We start from the raw sequence: 18,183 nt of genomic DNA, 5'->3' as shown, positions 1-18,183 counted from the left end.
AAAAAAAAGTTGATGGCCAGATCATCCTAGGAAATTCTGAGTAACTGAAGTTAAGTAGATTTCTTTGCTGTAGGATTCTCAGAGGCTTCACTCTGTGTGTTCATTGTGAACCTCCAAACAGAAGTGTAGTGTACGGCTTTTCATACACTCATTTGACAGGTAAATCCTTTTTTCAGGACATACCTATTCAGTATGTTGCCTAAGACAGTTTAGGAGGTAGCCGTGTAGCATAATAAGGAAATAATGCATTTAAAATGTAAGCCTAACCAGATACATGATATTGTAACTATGCAGTGGGTTCTCCTTGCCCACTACCTAGACAGAGCTGATTTATCAAGATGGGAATTGCAGTAGAGAAAGAGTAATTCACGTAGAGCTGGCTGTGTGGGAGACTGGAGTTTTATGATTACTCAAATCAGTCTCTCTGAAAACTCGGAGATCTGAGTTTTTAAGGATAATTTGGTAGGTAGGGGCTTGGGTTGGAGATGAAATCATAGGGGGTCAAAGTTGAGTTTTTCTTGCTTTCTTCCGTTCATGAGTGGGATCATAGAACTGGCTGGGCCAGATTACCTATCTGGGTGGCATCAGCTGGTGCATTGGAAGGTCTGCAAAATATCTCAAGCACTGATGTTAGGTTTTACAAATGTGATGTTATATATGGGAGCAATTTAGGGAGGTGGCTGTGTGGCTCCTAAACAGTAATTTCTAATCTTGGAGCCAATTTGTTAGTCCTGCAAAGGCTGACTGGTTCCCCAGGCAAGAAGTGGGTTTATTTTGGGAAAGGGCTATTAACGTGTTTGTTTCAAAGTTAAACTATATAAACTAAATTCCTTCCTAAGACTAGTTTGGCCCACACCCAGGAATGAACAAGGACAGCTTAGAGGTTAGAAGCAAGATGGACTTGGTTAGGTCAGATTTCTTTTACGTAATTTCCTTCATTGTAAATTTTACGCAGGTGGTTTCAATATCTTTTTATTTTAAGAAGAATAAGAAATTATAGAAATGTTAAAACTGGCTGGGCATGGTGGCTTACGCCTGTAATCCTAGCCCTTTGGGAGGCTGAGGTGGGAGAATCACTTGAGGTCACGAATTTGAGACCAACCTGGCCAACATGGCAAAACCCTGGCTCAAATAAAAATACAAAAATTAGCCTGGCATGGCGTGTGCCTGTAGTCCCACCTACTCAGGAGGCTGAGGCATGAGAATCGCTTGAACCCGGGGGGTGGAGGTTGCAGTGAGCCAAGATCATGCCATTGCACTCCAGCCTGGGTTGAGACTCTGTCAAAACGAAAACAAACAAAAAAATGTTAAAACTTTCTGTTTTTGATATCTGATATATAATACAAGATTTTATGTTTCTTGAGAATTACTTTATGAAAATGAGTTTTTAAAAATATATGTTAGATTTAAACTGAATAATTTTCTATCATTTTCTCTTACACATAGTGAAAAACAAAATAAAATATCGAGCTGAAGCCTGCATTAAAATGCAAAAAACTATTCGAATGTGGCTTTGCAAGAGGAGACACAAACCTCGGTAAGATGAATAGTCCCTAAAAAGAACTCTACAAAACCTAGTTACTGTAATACAAAATGATAATAAAGTCATAATAAAAAGCAGTTTGGATACTCAAGGAGTTTTCTCACGTTCTTCGTAAGATGATATATTAGTCTTCTATTTGTAATATTTATTTGAAATTAGTTAATTCATTTATTACCTTATTACTTGCCTCATTCTATAAAAGGATTTGAAGTGGCATACGAAAATGTGTAAAGATTATAAAACAAGAAATAAGTGTTGAGAGAAGCTCTTTTATTCCGATTATTTTAGTTATTTGAGTTTCTTGATAATGTCAAGGTGACTTTTTTTTAAAAAAACTCACTAATGTATTTACCAAAATTTTCAAGATTATCTGTAGGAATTACATTGTCCCATTATAAATTAGTCTTTATTTCTTATTTGAATCTTTCATTTTTAATTTAGACTTAAAAATTGGAAGTCTGAATATCTATTGATCCATCACACCTTTTCAAAGAGACTTAGATAACTCCTTTAAGGTCCTCTGTGATTTGAATTCTCAAAGTTGTAGAAGGCTTTAATCCTGTTGACAGGCATCAGTGTCATTCACACTCATATTTGATTTTTTAAGCCTTCAACAAAAGATCTGAAAAAGAGAATACTAGATAATATTGAAAACGGAAGTGAAATACCCTGTTTAGCATTTTATAAATGAAAAATCTGCCAAAAGTATTAAATGATGAAATTAGGCTCTAATGAAGTATTATTTTTACAGCATTGATGGCCTGGTTAAGGTGGGCACACTGAAAAAACGACTTGATAAATTTAATGAGGTAGTCAGTGTGTTGAAAGATGGAAAACCGGAGATGAATAAACAGATCAAGGATCTGGAAATTTCTATTGATGCTTTGATGGCCAAAATTAAGGTATGTAATTTTAACCCAAATGACTTTGACTTTTTACATAATTTAATATATTTTGTTACTGGTATTGAAATTGTATAGTAAAGGTCCTTAGTTTTTCAAAATTACAAAATGTGTTGAGACCCAATGATGGCAAGTAGATGCTCATCATATTACCTCTACTCTTAATGTTTGAAAAATTTCATAGCAAAAAGTTAAAGAAGATAATTTTTATGCCATTTGTTCTGTTGCTAAGAAAGATATTCCCCACAACTTTATACATAGGTGATGGGATGATCTGTGCATCAAACCCACCATGGCACACGTTCACCTGTGTAACAAACCTGCACATCCTGCACATGCATCCCTGAAATTAAAATAAAAGTTGAAGGCCGTGCGCGGTGGCTCATGCCTGTAATCCCAGCACTTTGGGATCACGAGGTCAGGAGATCAAGACCTTCCTGGCCAACATGGTGAAACCCTGTCTCTACTAAAAATACAAAAACTAGCTGGGCATGGTGGTGTGCACTTGTAATTCAAGCTATTGGGGAGGCTGAGGCAGGAGAATTGCTTGAACCCAGGAGGTAGAGATTGCAGTGAGCCAAGATCATGCTACTGCACTCCAGCCTGGCGACAGAGTGAGACTCCATCTAAAAAAAAAAAAAAAAATTAAAGTTGAAGCAAAAAGAAAACACAAAACACATATATTAAAAAAAAAAAAAACCAGATGTTTCTTCCACAAAAGAGCAACTAAAATACCATACTTTATTGGTGAGCTCTTGCATAATCATGACTGAGAGGATGAATGCAAATAATTTAATTTGTTTCATGCTTTTCTACTTTGAGAAACTAATTTTTCCATTATAAAAGTGACAGGGCACGGTGGCTCCCGCCTGTAATCCCAGAACTTCGGGAGGCCGAGGTGGGTGGATGACTTGAGGTCAGGAGGTTGAGAACAGCCTGGCCAACATGGTGAAATCCCGTCTCTACTAAAAATACAAAAGTTAGCCGGGTGTGGTCACACGCGCCTGTAGTTGCAGCTACTTGGGAGGCTGAGGCAGGAGAATTGCTTGAACCCAGGAGGCAGAGGTTGCAGTGAGCCAAGATTGTGCCACTGCACTCCAGCCTGGGCGACAGAGCGAGACTCTGTCTAAAAATAATTAAATAAATAAATGATAAAAGTAATATAATATTATAACAAATTTGGAGGCCAGATGTGATGGCTCATGCCTGTATTCCCAGCACTTTGGGAGGCCCAGGCAGATGGATCACCTGAGCTCAGGAGTTAGAGACCAACCTGGTCAACATGGCCAAAACCTGTCTCCACCAAAAATACAAAAAATTAGTTAGGCATGGTGGCATGAGCCTGTGGTCCCAAGGAGGCTGAGGTTACAGGATTGCTTGAGCCCAGGAGGTGGAGGTTGCAGTGAGCAGAGATTGCAGCACTGCACTCCAACCTAGGTGACAGACCCGTGGCTTAAAAAAAAAAAAAAAATTGGAGAAACCACTAAAAACCTCTTAATACCTCCACATTACCTCCACATTAACAAATTCAGTTAATATACTGTTGTATATCACAGTATATTTTTACTTTTATTTTTACAGTATAATTTTACTTGTTTTTACTTTACCTTACACTCTTTTATGCATAAATGTTTACATAGTTCTTAATCATAATATACATTTCAATTTCTATCTCTACCATTATGTTATATACTTGTCCATGTTAATACATTATCTTCATAGATACGATAATGTAATTTACTTAATTTTGTGAAAATAGCAATTTCCTCTCCAATTTTGTGGGAAAAAAATGGGACCCCTTTTTTTGTTTTGATTTTTATTTATTTGATTACTAGTGGAATTGAAGACTTTTCTGTGTTTGTTAATTATATTTCATATTTCATTAATTACATTTTGTATCTTTTCCTCAATTATATTTTAGAGTTTTAATGCTTTTTCTCAGTTTCATAGGTCAGCGCAAGTATGTGGGATATAATAAATATCTTAATGTGAGCATTTTATATTTTCTGCAGATACTTTATGTAAACAATGGCAATCTTGGAGGTAGAAAGGAAAAAAAGATCTGGAGGAAAATGAAAATGCTATAAATAGACTCAGCTGATTTTATAAATCTGTCAAGGGCCATCCTTGTTTATGTGGTGTTATAAATTAACCCACCCACATTTTCTGAAGGCGAAATCATCTAATAATTTTTGATATATTTAGTAATTTTTAAAGTATTCTCTAGGTACTATTTGAACATTATTATAAAGTAGTAGTAAACTCTTGCTAAATTAGCTGATCATTACTTAAGAAATATTGTTTTCTTTTTGAGACAAGAGTCTTGCTGTGTTGTGCAGGCTGGAGTGCAGTGGCGTGATCTCGGTTCACTGTAACCCCCGCCTCCCGGGTTCAAGCAATTCTCCTGCCTCAGCCTCCCGAGTAGCTGGGACTACAGGTGTGTACCACCATGCCTGGCTAATTTTTGTATTTTTTTTGTTAGAGACAGGATTTCACTATGTTGGCCAGGCTGGTCTCGAACTCCTGACCTCAGGTGATCTGCCCACCTCGGCCTCCCAAAGGGCTGGGATTACAGGCATGAGCCACCATACCCGGCCTAGAAATAATTTTTAACTGCAATATATTATCTTGTCCACAGTACACCTGTCTAATTGATGTCTAATACTTGTGTGCAGAGATAACATAAAACATTTTTTGAATAGTATTTAATGTACAAACAGTATAGCAAAGATAACGGACATATTGCTTACCATCTTACCTAGTTTTTACTGTATTTGCATACTGGAGTAGTTTTTTATTTTAAATTGTAAAAAAAAAAAAAACGTAAAATTTATCTTAACCATTTTTGAGTTTATAGTTCAGTATTGTTAAGTATATTCACATTGTTGTGCAACAGAAGAAATAAGCTTTTACGTACCTATTATTTTATTTTTTAAAGTCCACTATGATGACACGGGAACAAATACAGAAAGAATATGATGCACTGGTTAAAAGCTCAGAGCAACTCCTCAGTGCATTACAGAAAAAAAAACAGCAGGAAGAGGAAGCAGAAAGGCTGAGGCGTATTCAAGAAGAAATGGAAAAGGAAAGAAAAAGACGTGAAGAAGATGAAAAACGTCGAAGAAAGGAAGAGGAGGAAAGGCGGATGTGAGGCATTTATATTATTTTGAATAAGAGACTTAAATAGTGAATTATTGGTATTCACAGTGGTTAATGACAGTTCTTTTTTGTGTTTTGTTTTTGAGACAGGGTCTCGCTCTGTCACCCAGGCTGTGCAGTGGCGTGATCTCGGCTTACTGCACTTTGCCTCTCGGGTTCAATTGATTCTCCTGCCTCACCTCCTGAGTAGATGGGACTACAGGCACACATCACCACGCCTGGCTAATTTTTGTATTTGTATTAGAGACGGGGTTTCACTGTGTTGGCTAGGCTGGTCTCAAACTCCTGACCTCAGGGGATCCGCCCACCTCGGCCTCCCAAAGTGCTGGGATTACAGGCGTGAGCAACCGTGCCAAGTTGACAATTCTTAAAACGGTGTTCTTATTTTAATGAACTAATTTTGTAATAAGTTTGAAAATTGAGAAAATAAGCTCATTTTATGATAATGATAACATAAAATAATTTTAACTATAATCTGAATTTTAGTTAGACTCTTATACCTGAGGATTTTCTTCTTTTTAAAGCTATGATTTGTTTATTGTTTTCTAAGCTAGGTAAATGACATTCCTACTTTTCTGCAGTTTTAAAACTGGTAACATTTTGAAAGATTGCCATGATAGGGTAGAGAGAATGGATGAGTTGTTGAGTTGGAGAGGGAGTAAAGGGAAGCATCTTTAATCAGGACCTTACAGCCAGGCTTTGTAATCACATTAATCTAGAGATGTTAAAAGTTATATAGAATACAATTACATTTGTTTTATTTAAGAATTATTGTCAATAGAGTTAAATTTGATTTTATTCAAAATAAGTTGATATATGTGGCCAGGAGGTTAATTTGCATTCCCAATCTGTTGCCTTTATTAGTAAATAATAGTTAAATTGTCTTCTGAAGGATTCCTTATTTTCTGTTAAATTTTTGAAGAGTTTTCTATTTTTTATTAGGAAACTTGAGATGGAAGCAAAGAGAAAACAAGAAGAAGAAGAGAGAAAGAAAAGGGAAGATGATGAAAAACGTATTCAAGTACGTACTTACTGGATTGAATTTCTATTAAAATGAAACCTACAGGCCAGGCGCTGTGGCTCATGCCTGTAATCCCAGCTCTTTGGGAGGCCGAGGCGGACGGATCACGAGGTCAGAAGATCGAGACCATCCTGGCTAACGTGGTGAAACCTCATCTCTACTAAAAAAACCAAATTAGCTGGGTGTGGTGACGGGCACTTGTAGTCCCAGCTAATTGGGAGGTTGAGGCAGGAGAATGATGTGAACCTGGGAGGCGGAGCTTGCAGTGAGCCGAGATGGCACCACTGCACTCCAGCCTGGGCAACAGAGTGAGACTCTGTCTCAAAAATAAATAAAATAAAATAAAATGGAACCTACAAAGGAAGTGTAAATGAGATCTTGATTCGCTAGATAAGCTGTTACTAGTTTATCCCAGAGACCAAAGGCCAGTTTTTGAAGTGGTTGTGGGAATGGACTTTGGAACTAGGGAAGTGGGTTCAAATACAGGATCAGTCACTGACAGAAATTGTAACATTGTACAGATTATAGTGAGTAACTTGGGTCACAGTTTTCTCTTTGTAGAATGTGGATAGATAATAGTTGCGAGCATTTGATAGTTAATACATGTTAAAGCATTTTGAACACTGTGTACCTCAATAAATATTAATAATTGTTATTGTACCTAGCGGAGAGTCAAATGAAAATTCACTTAAAATGTTAAGTTTTAAAATATCATACAACTTTGTAGATACTGGTATTAATAAATTAGGATTGAGATTCTCTCTCCACCCCTAGTTTTTAAAAAGTCCCTTGTTAAGAATAAATTGCTCATGTATTTGAGTTTCTGTTTGTCATGGCTTTCATAATATATGCTAAGCATAACCCAAACTTTAAATTCCTGACATCTGCTCTGTAGGTGCTAGTGTTAATGGGATGCCTAAGATACTCATATGATGTTTGGGACACTAATATTTATAGTCATAGAATTGTGAAGCTGTGGTTCTTCTGCCTTCTCTTGGTCTTGGGAAAGAGGCAAAATGGGGATGTGTTTGAAGCATTAATTACAAGAAAGAAGAAAATAGAGACTGAAGAGATCTGTGCTTAAGCAATTCCTTAGTAAAGAACTTGTATGGGGGCAGTTATGCCTTCCCTTTTATTTTAAGTAATAAGGGGAGCGATCAAGTAAACAAGTGAAGAACTCTTGGTGAAATGGCTTTCTGCCCTTGTCAGGCTGAAGTGGAGGCACAGCTGGCCCGACAGAAGGAGGAGGAATCCCAGCAGCAAGCGGTTCTGGAGCAGGAGCGCAGGGACCGGGAGCTGGCTCTGAGGATTGCCCAGAGTGAAGCCGAGCTCATCAGTGATGAGGCCCAGGCCGACCTGGCACTGCGGAGGTACTGGGGCCCCTGGGTGGGGTATAGCGCTCTCTCCTTTGCTTTTTCTACCTCTGCCTCTCATTTCCATGCAAAAGGGAATAGGAGAAAATCATATTCTGAAGGCCCTGGTATATTTGAGCTAAAATAATGTTAAAATTATTTGTATCAGCTTTCATACTCAAGTGAATGAAATAATTGGTTTTTCATCAAATTAATAAACTATTGAAAAATAAGACTAAAATTTCACTAATGAGTACTCTGTTAAGAAAACATATTAACTTTTACCCTGAAATTGTTTAAGAATGTAGTATATTTGGTAGGCACCTAATTTCTAAATACCTGTCATCAAACACTGGCATCGAAATAAGTGACTGTGTTATATAATGCAGTTTAATGTATTTGTAGTTGAGATTTTTCTAATGCAAAAAAATTTAATATGTTAAACATCCTGTTAGTTGAAATGAGAAATGTACTCTGCAGTGCCTCAGAATAAATGAGTTTCCCTTTCCAAGAAGGGAGAGTTAAATTCATTGAAATATTTTGGCTTCTAGGGTTTCTGAATTATCTCTAAGCACTCCACTATAGTGGAGTGTGTAGGAATTTGAAAGCTCTTATTAAAATTTGCAGAAAGCTTTAATAGAATCATTTTTAAAAAAAATTAGTATGTAGAAGCATTATTTTGATTATATTAAAACTAATTTGTGAGGTTCCTTTGTATGTAGGTATATATATGTTGTGTGTATATTGAGAGGCACATAGACACATGTAACCATGCTTTTCAGAACTTAAAAGCAGTTTATGACGAAATATAGAGTACAACCACTAGATGGCGATGTTTCCTTGTGAAAGGATCAAATTGCAATGTAATGGAGTATTTAGCAAAAAAACAAAAGACAGGGAAGGAAAGGGGCGTATGGAGTTGCCTTCACGTTTTTTCTGTTAGGTTGATGCGAAAGTAATTGCGGTTTTTGGCATGGGTAAAGCTGCAATAACTTTTGCATCAACCAAATAGTATGTGATTGTATTGGGGAGCTCTGGGACTGCTTGTATATTAACATACATTATACTGTGAATAAACTGAATATGGCTGTATGAACAAAAGATGTTATAATTATTAAGCTCTTGGGTTTGAGTCAAATATTTGGGCTTTTTAAGATTTCACTATAATTAAAATATTTTAGCCCAGATAGGGCTTTTATAAATGCAGACTCAGCTCAGCTGCTGTTGTATTCCTTCCACCTGTGTTATGTCAGCATGATTGGGAGCCTTTATGTGTAACTGACTAGCCGCCTAGGGCAGGCTCTTAAATGAACCAAACTTTTACAGCTGCTATCCCTGATGTCTGTGAGGAAGTACTGCAGTTGACAGAGTTGGTTTTATTATGGCAGAAGTCAATTTCTCAGGGACTTGTTAATGTAGTCATTATTGGTACTTACTGTCAAGCTTTATGTTTATGCACTTGAAATATCAAGCTATATCCAGTGCCATTCCATATACTGTATACAAGATACTGGCTCATGTGTGGACCCTTCCCATCTTCAGACAGGTACACTTCTTCCAGGTTGAGTAGTCTCTGAGAAAGAGTGGACCATTCAAATTTGTTTGACATAAACAAATTACTTGTAATTTAAATTAAGCAGAATTAGCTAGATAATGGGACCATATTAAGTAAAGAGGAGGTATTCAAATCATTATGACTTGAAAGGCAGAAGAGCTAGTTTTAGTTCTGTGGTTCAGACCTAGGGATGGTATGAGGAATGCCCTCCAAATCCTTTCTGTCAGCTCTCCGGGAAGCTTTCCCTGACCCTCAGGTCCTCATGAGCTCCTTCCCTTCTGGACGTCGTGGTGATTTTATACTCTGAACTACAAGCATTAGCACTTGATTATGAATGATATTCTGTACAGATATCGCATGTTTGATAGTTTAATCTTACTCCATGGGCTGTAGCTAAATGTTTTTGAATATTTATTTTACCTTTGTTATTACTGAGTTTTTTCTATAACAAATTTATGAGTAAGAACCAAGTAAACTGTTCTTAATCTATAGCATGATGTTGTTGGGTTCTATGCTGTGTTAAAAATATATATATTATAGATTGATTCTGCTTCAATAAGCAATTTTAAGTTACTTTTCCAGCTTGGATTCCTATCCAGTAACTTCTAAGTAAGAATTGTTTTCGATGTATGTCATATGTTCTAAAATATAATTTCAATCAGTTATACATATGATCCTTGATGCAAAGAGATGGTTTCACATTACCTAAAATTGTAAAATAATATCCAGATTCTATTAAAAACAAACCTCACAATGTATGAATTTTCTAATCTAGATGTAATGTATTGGCTCTTTAATTTTCACTGCATGCCTTATTTTCCAATCATTTTTAATGAATTCTTAAAAAATATTAAAATTCTGAGTGATCTCATGTGTTGATTAGAAACAATTGAGTTTTTAAAATCAATGAGTAAAGTAATTGAAACACAAATTTGCACAATCCAGATTTTCACAGTTCACAATTGGTTACGATATTAACTAAAATATATTCTTTTCACAGAAATGATGGAACAAGACCCAAAATGACACCGTATGTCACTTACCTTTACCTTTTTAAAAATAGGTTGTAGATATTTTTTGGGAGTAGTTTTCACATTGGAGTAAATTTTAAATTATTTTCTTCTGTTGAAAGACAATGAGATAACCTTTTTCATCTTTTTCTTGTCTAGGAAAAATGTTGAATGCTCTTGTTTGGTGCTCAATCACAGTAGCTCATGATTTGGTTTCCTTCTTTGTATCGTCTGCTTAAACCATAATGTAACACCCATTTTGTTTTGTGTTTTCTTTTTTTTTTTGAGACAGAGTTTCGCCCTTGTTGCCCAGGCTAGAGTTCAGTGGTGTGATCTTGGCTCACTGCAACCTCTGCCTCTCATGTTCAAGCGATTCTCCTGCCTCGGCCTCCCAAGTAGCTGGGACTACAGGCACACACCACCACGCCTGGCTAATTTTGTATTTTCAGTAGAGACGGGGTTTCACCATGTTGGCCAGGATGGTCTCAATCTCTTGACCTCGTGATCCAAAGTACTGGGATTACAAGCATGAGTCACCGCACCTGGCCTGTTTTATGTATTTTTTTAAACTGCCCCTTCTTCTTTACAGAAGCAGGTGTGGAGGCATAAATAATAATAAAATATTTGATTTTCAGTATATATGATAGTTCATTCTGCTACATCTAAAATAATTCATAATCTGAAATTACATATGTAATGCTAACTTCGGTGCTAATGTATCTTTTTCTTATGAAAATCTACCCACAAAGAATCCAGGTAACATTTGGAGTATAAATTTTGTTATATAAAATATAAAACATATTTTGTATGTATGTTATGTATACTACATATAAGGATTTTGGAACATATATAAAATCTCTAATAGCTTTGAGGACTCCAGCTTAACATTTATGTTGATGGTTCTCAACTCTATCAGACTCCAGCCCCAATAACAATTTTTTAAATAAACTATGCAACCTATGTAAATAACTGTCCAAACAATATACATAAAGTAGAAATACAAGGATAGTCATTTATAATAAAACATACTTATTTAATATGAAAGTGCTTGTGCATTACTACAGTAGAAGACATGATAAGTGATCAGATGTTTTTGTTTATGTATAGAATCATCATGAATGCTGTAGCTACAAATACAAATTGATATAGAAATGTTGTGTTGGGCATTCACATGCCATGAAATTGTGAACAGTCCTTTGTGAAGTTCTGAACAGAGCCAAGTACAATATTCTCTCAATTACACAGTATTTGTGTAAGCCCTAGAAAAATTCTGTGAATATTAAAGGCATGCAGAAAATACGTTGTTTACATGTAAAACTTTGTTTACATGTAAAATAGGTGTTTGTATGTGTTTTTCACCTCTGTATGTCTGACGGACATGTTAAAGTTAAATGGGGCATGGAGCAGTTCTTCCTTGGGTAGGACATTTGGCATTCCTTTCCCCTTACATCAGCAGATGACAGGAGTATACTCACACATCGTTGTTACCACAATACTGCCCCAAATTTTGAAAATACCTCTGAGTGGGTACTCTTGCCCTCCATTGCCGTAACTGCTTTATAGTTAACCATTTGAGCTTGAATTAAATAGGTCCTGCAGTCAATGTCTAAGGTGAAATTGTATTTGCATATAGTGTGGTAAAATCAGAAGGAAGAAAGCGCCTGGGTGCAGGAACCATTTCTGTCTGGTGAATTTGTTGTAGTGTATTGGTCTAGGTCAGGTGTATCTTGATGTAGGGTCAAGGAGGATAATGCATCAGTAGAGACTGCCATCCATTGTACTGTCAAAGCACACAGAAAAACATCTGTATGATCAACAGACCCAGTGGTAAAGAGATTTGAAAGTCCATGGACTCCCTTAAAACCTAACCATGGGAAAAGAAATGGAGGAAGCTTTAGGAGGAAAAGATGGTAAAAACAGATGCTCTTGAATCCTGAGACAAAAACCTTGAGGTGGAGTGATAATACAATTAAACATACCTACCAAAATCATGCTGCATTTGAAAGTGAGAAGATTCTGAGAAACTACTAGCTTAAAGAGAGATTGATAAATGTATTGCTCAAAAGATAATTTTTATTAGATTGTATTTGTGTTATATTTTGTTTTTGCTGTCCTTCACTGTCAGCTTTGAAGGATATCTTGTTCTCTGACTGTGCTTTCTTAGACCTCCATCCGTACATAATTGTAGACAGTGTTCATTATGAGAAAAGAGGAATACAGGAGTCTTCTGCTCCTTTAGTCAGGGTCCCAGCTCTTGGCAGGCGTTCAGGAAATTGCGCCTCGAAGCAAATATACCCATCCTCTTTTCTTATGATTTTACTGATTTGGAAGGGTTTGAGGTTACTAGAGTTTGATGAGTAGAATGAATGAGAAAATAATTATGAAGGAAAAGAGCAAAGAGCAGGGAAATAAGTTAAAGAAGTGTTGATGAACACTCTGAAACTTCATTCCCTTTTAAAGAATTAAACAAATTTTGAGAAAAGTTACACTCTTTTGGGTAACAAAAGCAAAGTAAGTTTTTTGCCTTTGGCAAATGTTTATCCTTGGAAGGTCAGAATGCCTCAGATCTTTCATTAGTCCCTATTTTGATATTCTTTTTCTTAAGAGCATGCTTCAATTTGGAATTTTAGAGCTCTGAATACATCAGATTCTTTTTTAAACTCTGATGCTGTCAAATACATCCGCTTGTGGTTTTCCACCATTGTGCCTTATCTAATTAATATTTACTAAACAATTCTGGTGCAAAAATCCTCATATGGAATCTATATCTTGCCAAGTTTCCTGTATGGATTTAGACCATGTTATTTGTATTCTGTATGTAAAAGAATACCATAAAAGCTTTCCTGAGATTTTATCTAAAAGTTGCTACTGCAAAAATGGAGAGGCATTCAGATAACTTTAACTGGATTTAAATAAAAATATTGCTGTGTGTTATGGCTGGATTTGTTGAAAACTATATCATAGGCATTCACAAAGTAAAACAGTTATAAACAGTTGTTAAATAATATTGAAAAAATATATTTTAATTATACTTTTAGATATTTTAATTAATTTATGTAGTATGCCTTTTATGTAACCATATTGTGTTATCATTTTTATTGTAGGGAACAAATGGCCAAAGAAATGTCAGAATTTTTGAGTAGGTTAGTGCAGTGTAATTGGGGGAAATGAGTGTTCACCTCAAAATCATATTTTAAAATTACTTTTGATTATTTGGACCAGAACCTGTTACATGAGTAGCCTGCTTTTTCTATGTAAAGTGATATTTATTTCTGTACAAGAAATATCACTTCTCCCTCACCCCACCCAACAAAGTTAAAAAGCAGTATTCCTTCAAAGTCGTGGGGATACCATTGGCATTTTGAATGGGACAGTTCCCTTGGCAGTGGAACTCTACTGCTTATCTCTGGCTGCCACCAACTTAGTCTCAGTAGGGGATCTCTTCCCCTCATCATGACAAAATGAGTATTTCGCAGTTCTCCCTGGGGTGGTGCTGCCCGTAATTTGTGCCTCGTTGAAGAGGAGGCAGAGGAAGAGCATGGCTCTTGAGGGGCTCTGCACTATGGCACATGGTTCGAAAACCACTGGTGTAAATTGAGCCACCAACAGGATCTGGTCCATTACTTTTATAAATGGATATGATTCACTAACATGTTAATTCTTAATTTTGAAGTTATAAAGATAATAGTGTTAATATATTTTTAAAAATCAGTGTGCTACTGTTGTATTCTTTACATGATTGTCTTTATAGCAAGTCTGAATAATCAGCAAATTACCCCTTTACTATTTTAGTAACTCCAGAAATGGAGGTGGGGAAACATTTAAATGTGTTGCATTGATGTACTTCTTTGGATGCTATGTTTTTTAGTAGATGTACTTTTGTTTCAGTTAATAGGAATGAAAAGTTAGTGTTATTAAAACCATATTTTAAGCAATAATCATTTGAATTTAATGTAATTTTTAAAAGTATCAAAACACATTTTACATGTATTCTAATACTTTATATACATTGACAATCTATAAAACTGTCTGTATGTCAGTTTACCTCTTCTTTCAAAAGAAAACAAGAACAAAACAATAATTTTCAGCTGTCCTCCTAGAAAAGAGTCCCAGAACAGCTTAAAAATAAAAGGATTTTTTTTTTTTTGGTTTATTGATTGGTAGTTTAGGGATGTACAAAAGACAAAGAATATTTGAATAAATGTAAAAGCATAATTTATTGTTAAGGAAATGAGAGACCTTGCTGATACACAGCTGGCCATTTTTGAGCAAAGCAATTAAGACCAAAAAGCTACATGGAAAATTGCCACTTACACCGCTTATGAAAAGTATAGATTCTGCAACAAAGCTAAAACAGATTTTAATCATAAAAATACAGGAAGGACTCATGGCCACACATTATTCTTTAGCTAGTCTTATGTGTAACTAACAATCACTACGTCAAACAATTTTAAGTATGTAGGATGAAGAGTGCTATTTTTTATTCTCTAGAAAGAAAGCATATGCAGGCCTTTTAAAGAAGCGAGGGCACCTTATTTATTTCATTGTTAAGCTTAATATTGAAAAAGTAATTTCCTTTACTTCAGGAAGAAAGTAACATATTCTCAGACATCATTTTTCAATTAAGTATGTGTCTTCACTGCTTGCCAGGATGGCTGTTATCTTTCAAAATGTAAAAGACTGAGGAAATACATGTTTATTTTCAGGTATTATATTTTGATCAACCCTCTTTAAGAGGAAGTATCTTCCAGGTAGTAGATGATAATGGAGAATTTCCTTGTGTGATATATAAGAAGCAATACTTTGTTCTTTAATACTTATTTTAATATTTTGTGCCACCTTATTTTCGTGTCTTGAAATGTGATGTATTTAAACTCTTCCTTTGTTACATTGAGCTTAAAGTCTTGTAGCTTATTCTGCGTGTCTGCTATTTGCAAGTGTAATCTTTTGCTGAAAAATAAGTGTATTATTACAGAAAAGAAATTGTTCCCGTATTTTCTGATTAATGATCTCAAATTATATGCATAAAAGTCTTAAAGACCAGGTGTGGTGGCTCACACCTGTAATCCCAGCACTTTGGGAGACTGAGGTGGGCAGATCACTTGAGCTCAGGAGTTTGAGACCAGCCTGGGCAACATGGCGAGACCCCATCTCTACAAAAAATACAAAAATTAGCCCGGCTGGTTGGTGGGTGCCTGTAGTCCCAGCTATTTAGGCGACTGAGAAAGTAGAGCAGGCTACTCATGTAACAGGAGAATTGCTTGAGCCCGGTGGTGGAGGTTGCAGTGAGCCAAGATTGTACCACTGCACTCCAGCCTGGGTGACAGAGCCAGACTCTTTCTCAAAAAAACAAAACAAAAAAAACAAAACAAAACAAAAACTAAACAAACAACAAAAAAACAAAAAAGCAGGCCTTAAAGTACTGAGTAGTCCTGTTTTGAAAAAGTTGAATTTATTTCATTTAATTGAGTGCTTTGGATTTTATTTCTTTTCTCTTTCCTCATACAAATGTTCCTACTAAATGGGTCATAATACAATACTTGTGCCCTTTGAAGTCTCTGTTATTTACCTCATGAGCTAAAATCTCTTGAATTTACTAGTTTTCTCATTATGAGGGTATGGATTTTGTCTGCTTATAGGACTTTTCTAAGTGTTCTTATAGCAGTGAAGCCTAGAAAGTAAGAGTTTCCAGATTCCATCCGTTCTTTTAGCTGACTTTAATGACTCTAATGTGGTGGGTTGCAGGTCTGGCTACTTACCTATATACTCCGTAAACATCCAGAGGCCCAGGGATATTCTGAGCCACTGTGTGTGAATGGAGTTTGGCCATCTGTAGCTTTCAGCAATCTCTCCGGGTGGTCGCACTGTGCAGCCTCATGGCTCATAAACAAAACTTCGATATGCTTTTAATGATCTTTCAAGTGTGTTGAGGATTTCTTTTTTGATTTTGAGGAATATATGTCAGTATATTTTTAAACTTTAAATTTAGTTCATATATACATTAGTAAAAACATTGAAACTGAAGTCTGGGGGAAGTTTGTGGAACTAGAATATTAGAATCAAAAGTTTGGACTTAAAATCTAATATGACTATCAAGTGGCATGCTGGAAAATTTTAATTTATTTGGCTGTCTTTTAGTATGCCATTCTTAATCTCATCTGTCAAAGAAACAAAAATTATATTTTTCCAGTAGCTGTTTCCGGTTTTCAAACTTATGCATGCTTTCTTGCCTCTTTAGTCAATGTTTTCTTCATGTTTCTGGTTTAAACATGTAAAAATGTATAATAATTACAGAGGTCCTGCTGTACAAGCTACCAAAGCAGCTGCTGGTACCAAGAAATATGATCTTAGTAAATGGAAATATGCAGAACTACGTGATACCATCAATACCTCTTGTGGTAAGTGTTTGGAGAAGATCAATAATAGAAAATGTTCATAGCGATAGGTGATAAACACATAGATTGGGGTGAGGGGTGTGTGTGTGTGTAGGTATATATGTATATATAAATATATGTGTATAAATATATATATGTATATATAATACCTATATTATCTGACTTTCGTCCATGAATGCAAAGTAACAAATAACAATCCAGTGTTTCTTTTTAAGGCTATTTTTCTTCCCACAGAACAATTAGAGTAAAATACTATATCCAGAGGATCCCACATAGTCGTGTTATTTAAATCACAGTGTTTGAATTCAGAAAACTATGAGTAGGAACGATGAATTCAGAAAACTATGACTAGAAACAAAAGTATCATAATTGTACATAATTTCTCACTATATTCTTTCCCTCCATTTAGTATATCTACATAATTAGAAAAGTCTTGCTTATAAATCTAGTTTGTATTTTATCACAGTGACTTTTTACTCTGTTGTCAAGACTTGTGGGCTTCGACAAGTTGTTTAACGTTTCTGATTCAGTTCCTTCATATATACCTGTTTAGTTCAGAGTTCTGTGGAGCAAATGATATAAGATATAATGACATAAGGAAATGATCTGTAAATTTGAACAATATTATAAAATGCTTATCTTTATGAATAACTAGCTTACTTTTGATTTTGTATCAGTAATTTAAAAATAAAAAAATCTTATGCCACAGAATAATTATATTATTATGTTAGATGAATAAATTAACATGTCATTTTTTTTTTTTCCTCTGTGTAATTAATAGATATTGAGCTCCTGGGAGCTTGCAGAGAAGAATTTCATAGGAGACTAAAGGTGTACCATGCTTGGAAATCTAAGAACAAGAAGAGAAATACTGAAACAGAGCAACGTGCTCCAAAGTCTGTTACTGATTATGGTAAAAACAAATCTGTACTTTTGAATGTTTTAAAATATATACATATAAATGCATGTATCTGTACTTAAGACATTTGGGTAAAATGTCCCATATAAATTTTCTCCTGCTGTAGAACTGTGAGCCATTGAATCTAATACAGCCTTGATGGCCTTTTATAGCATTATTTTTATGAGTATGTCTTTAAACTCTTTCTTGTTAAGATATATTGAATTTACTATAATTCAGACAATAATTTTCTTGTCTGTATTGAAGAGGGTGTGCATGTATAATTTTCACACATACACACCCACACACACACATGCACACACTCACAAGATTAAATGTGAAAATGTC

General features: G+C 35.5%; 1 protein-coding gene across 13 annotated transcripts in view; it reads left to right on the top strand.

Moving 5' to 3' along the window:
• MYO6 (myosin VI) overlaps positions 1-18,183 on the top strand; it is a 162,122-nt gene that overhangs the window by 136,292 nt on the left and 7,647 nt on the right. For 3 of the 13 annotated variants that reach the window (XM_015136772.3, XM_015136770.3, XM_015136771.3), the window contains 10 exons: positions 1,447-1,537; positions 2,295-2,445; positions 5,384-5,592; positions 6,547-6,625; positions 7,835-7,995; positions 10,115-10,141; positions 10,533-10,562; positions 13,647-13,685; positions 16,837-16,940; positions 17,719-17,850. In XM_015136772.3, coding sequence (XP_014992258.2) covers positions 1,447-1,537; positions 2,295-2,445; positions 5,384-5,592; positions 6,547-6,625; positions 7,835-7,995; positions 10,115-10,141; positions 10,533-10,562; positions 13,647-13,685; positions 16,837-16,940; positions 17,719-17,850 — 1,023 coding nt within the window. 13 annotated transcript variants of the gene reach the window in all.

Source organism: Macaca mulatta, chromosome 4 (assembly GCF_049350105.2).
Source record: "Macaca mulatta isolate MMU2019108-1 chromosome 4, T2T-MMU8v2.0, whole genome shotgun sequence".
Taxonomy (NCBI): Eukaryota; Metazoa; Chordata; class Mammalia; order Primates; family Cercopithecidae; genus Macaca; species Macaca mulatta.
Note: the sequence above shows the minus strand (reverse complement) of the source record. Positions and strands in the feature narration are given on the sequence as shown.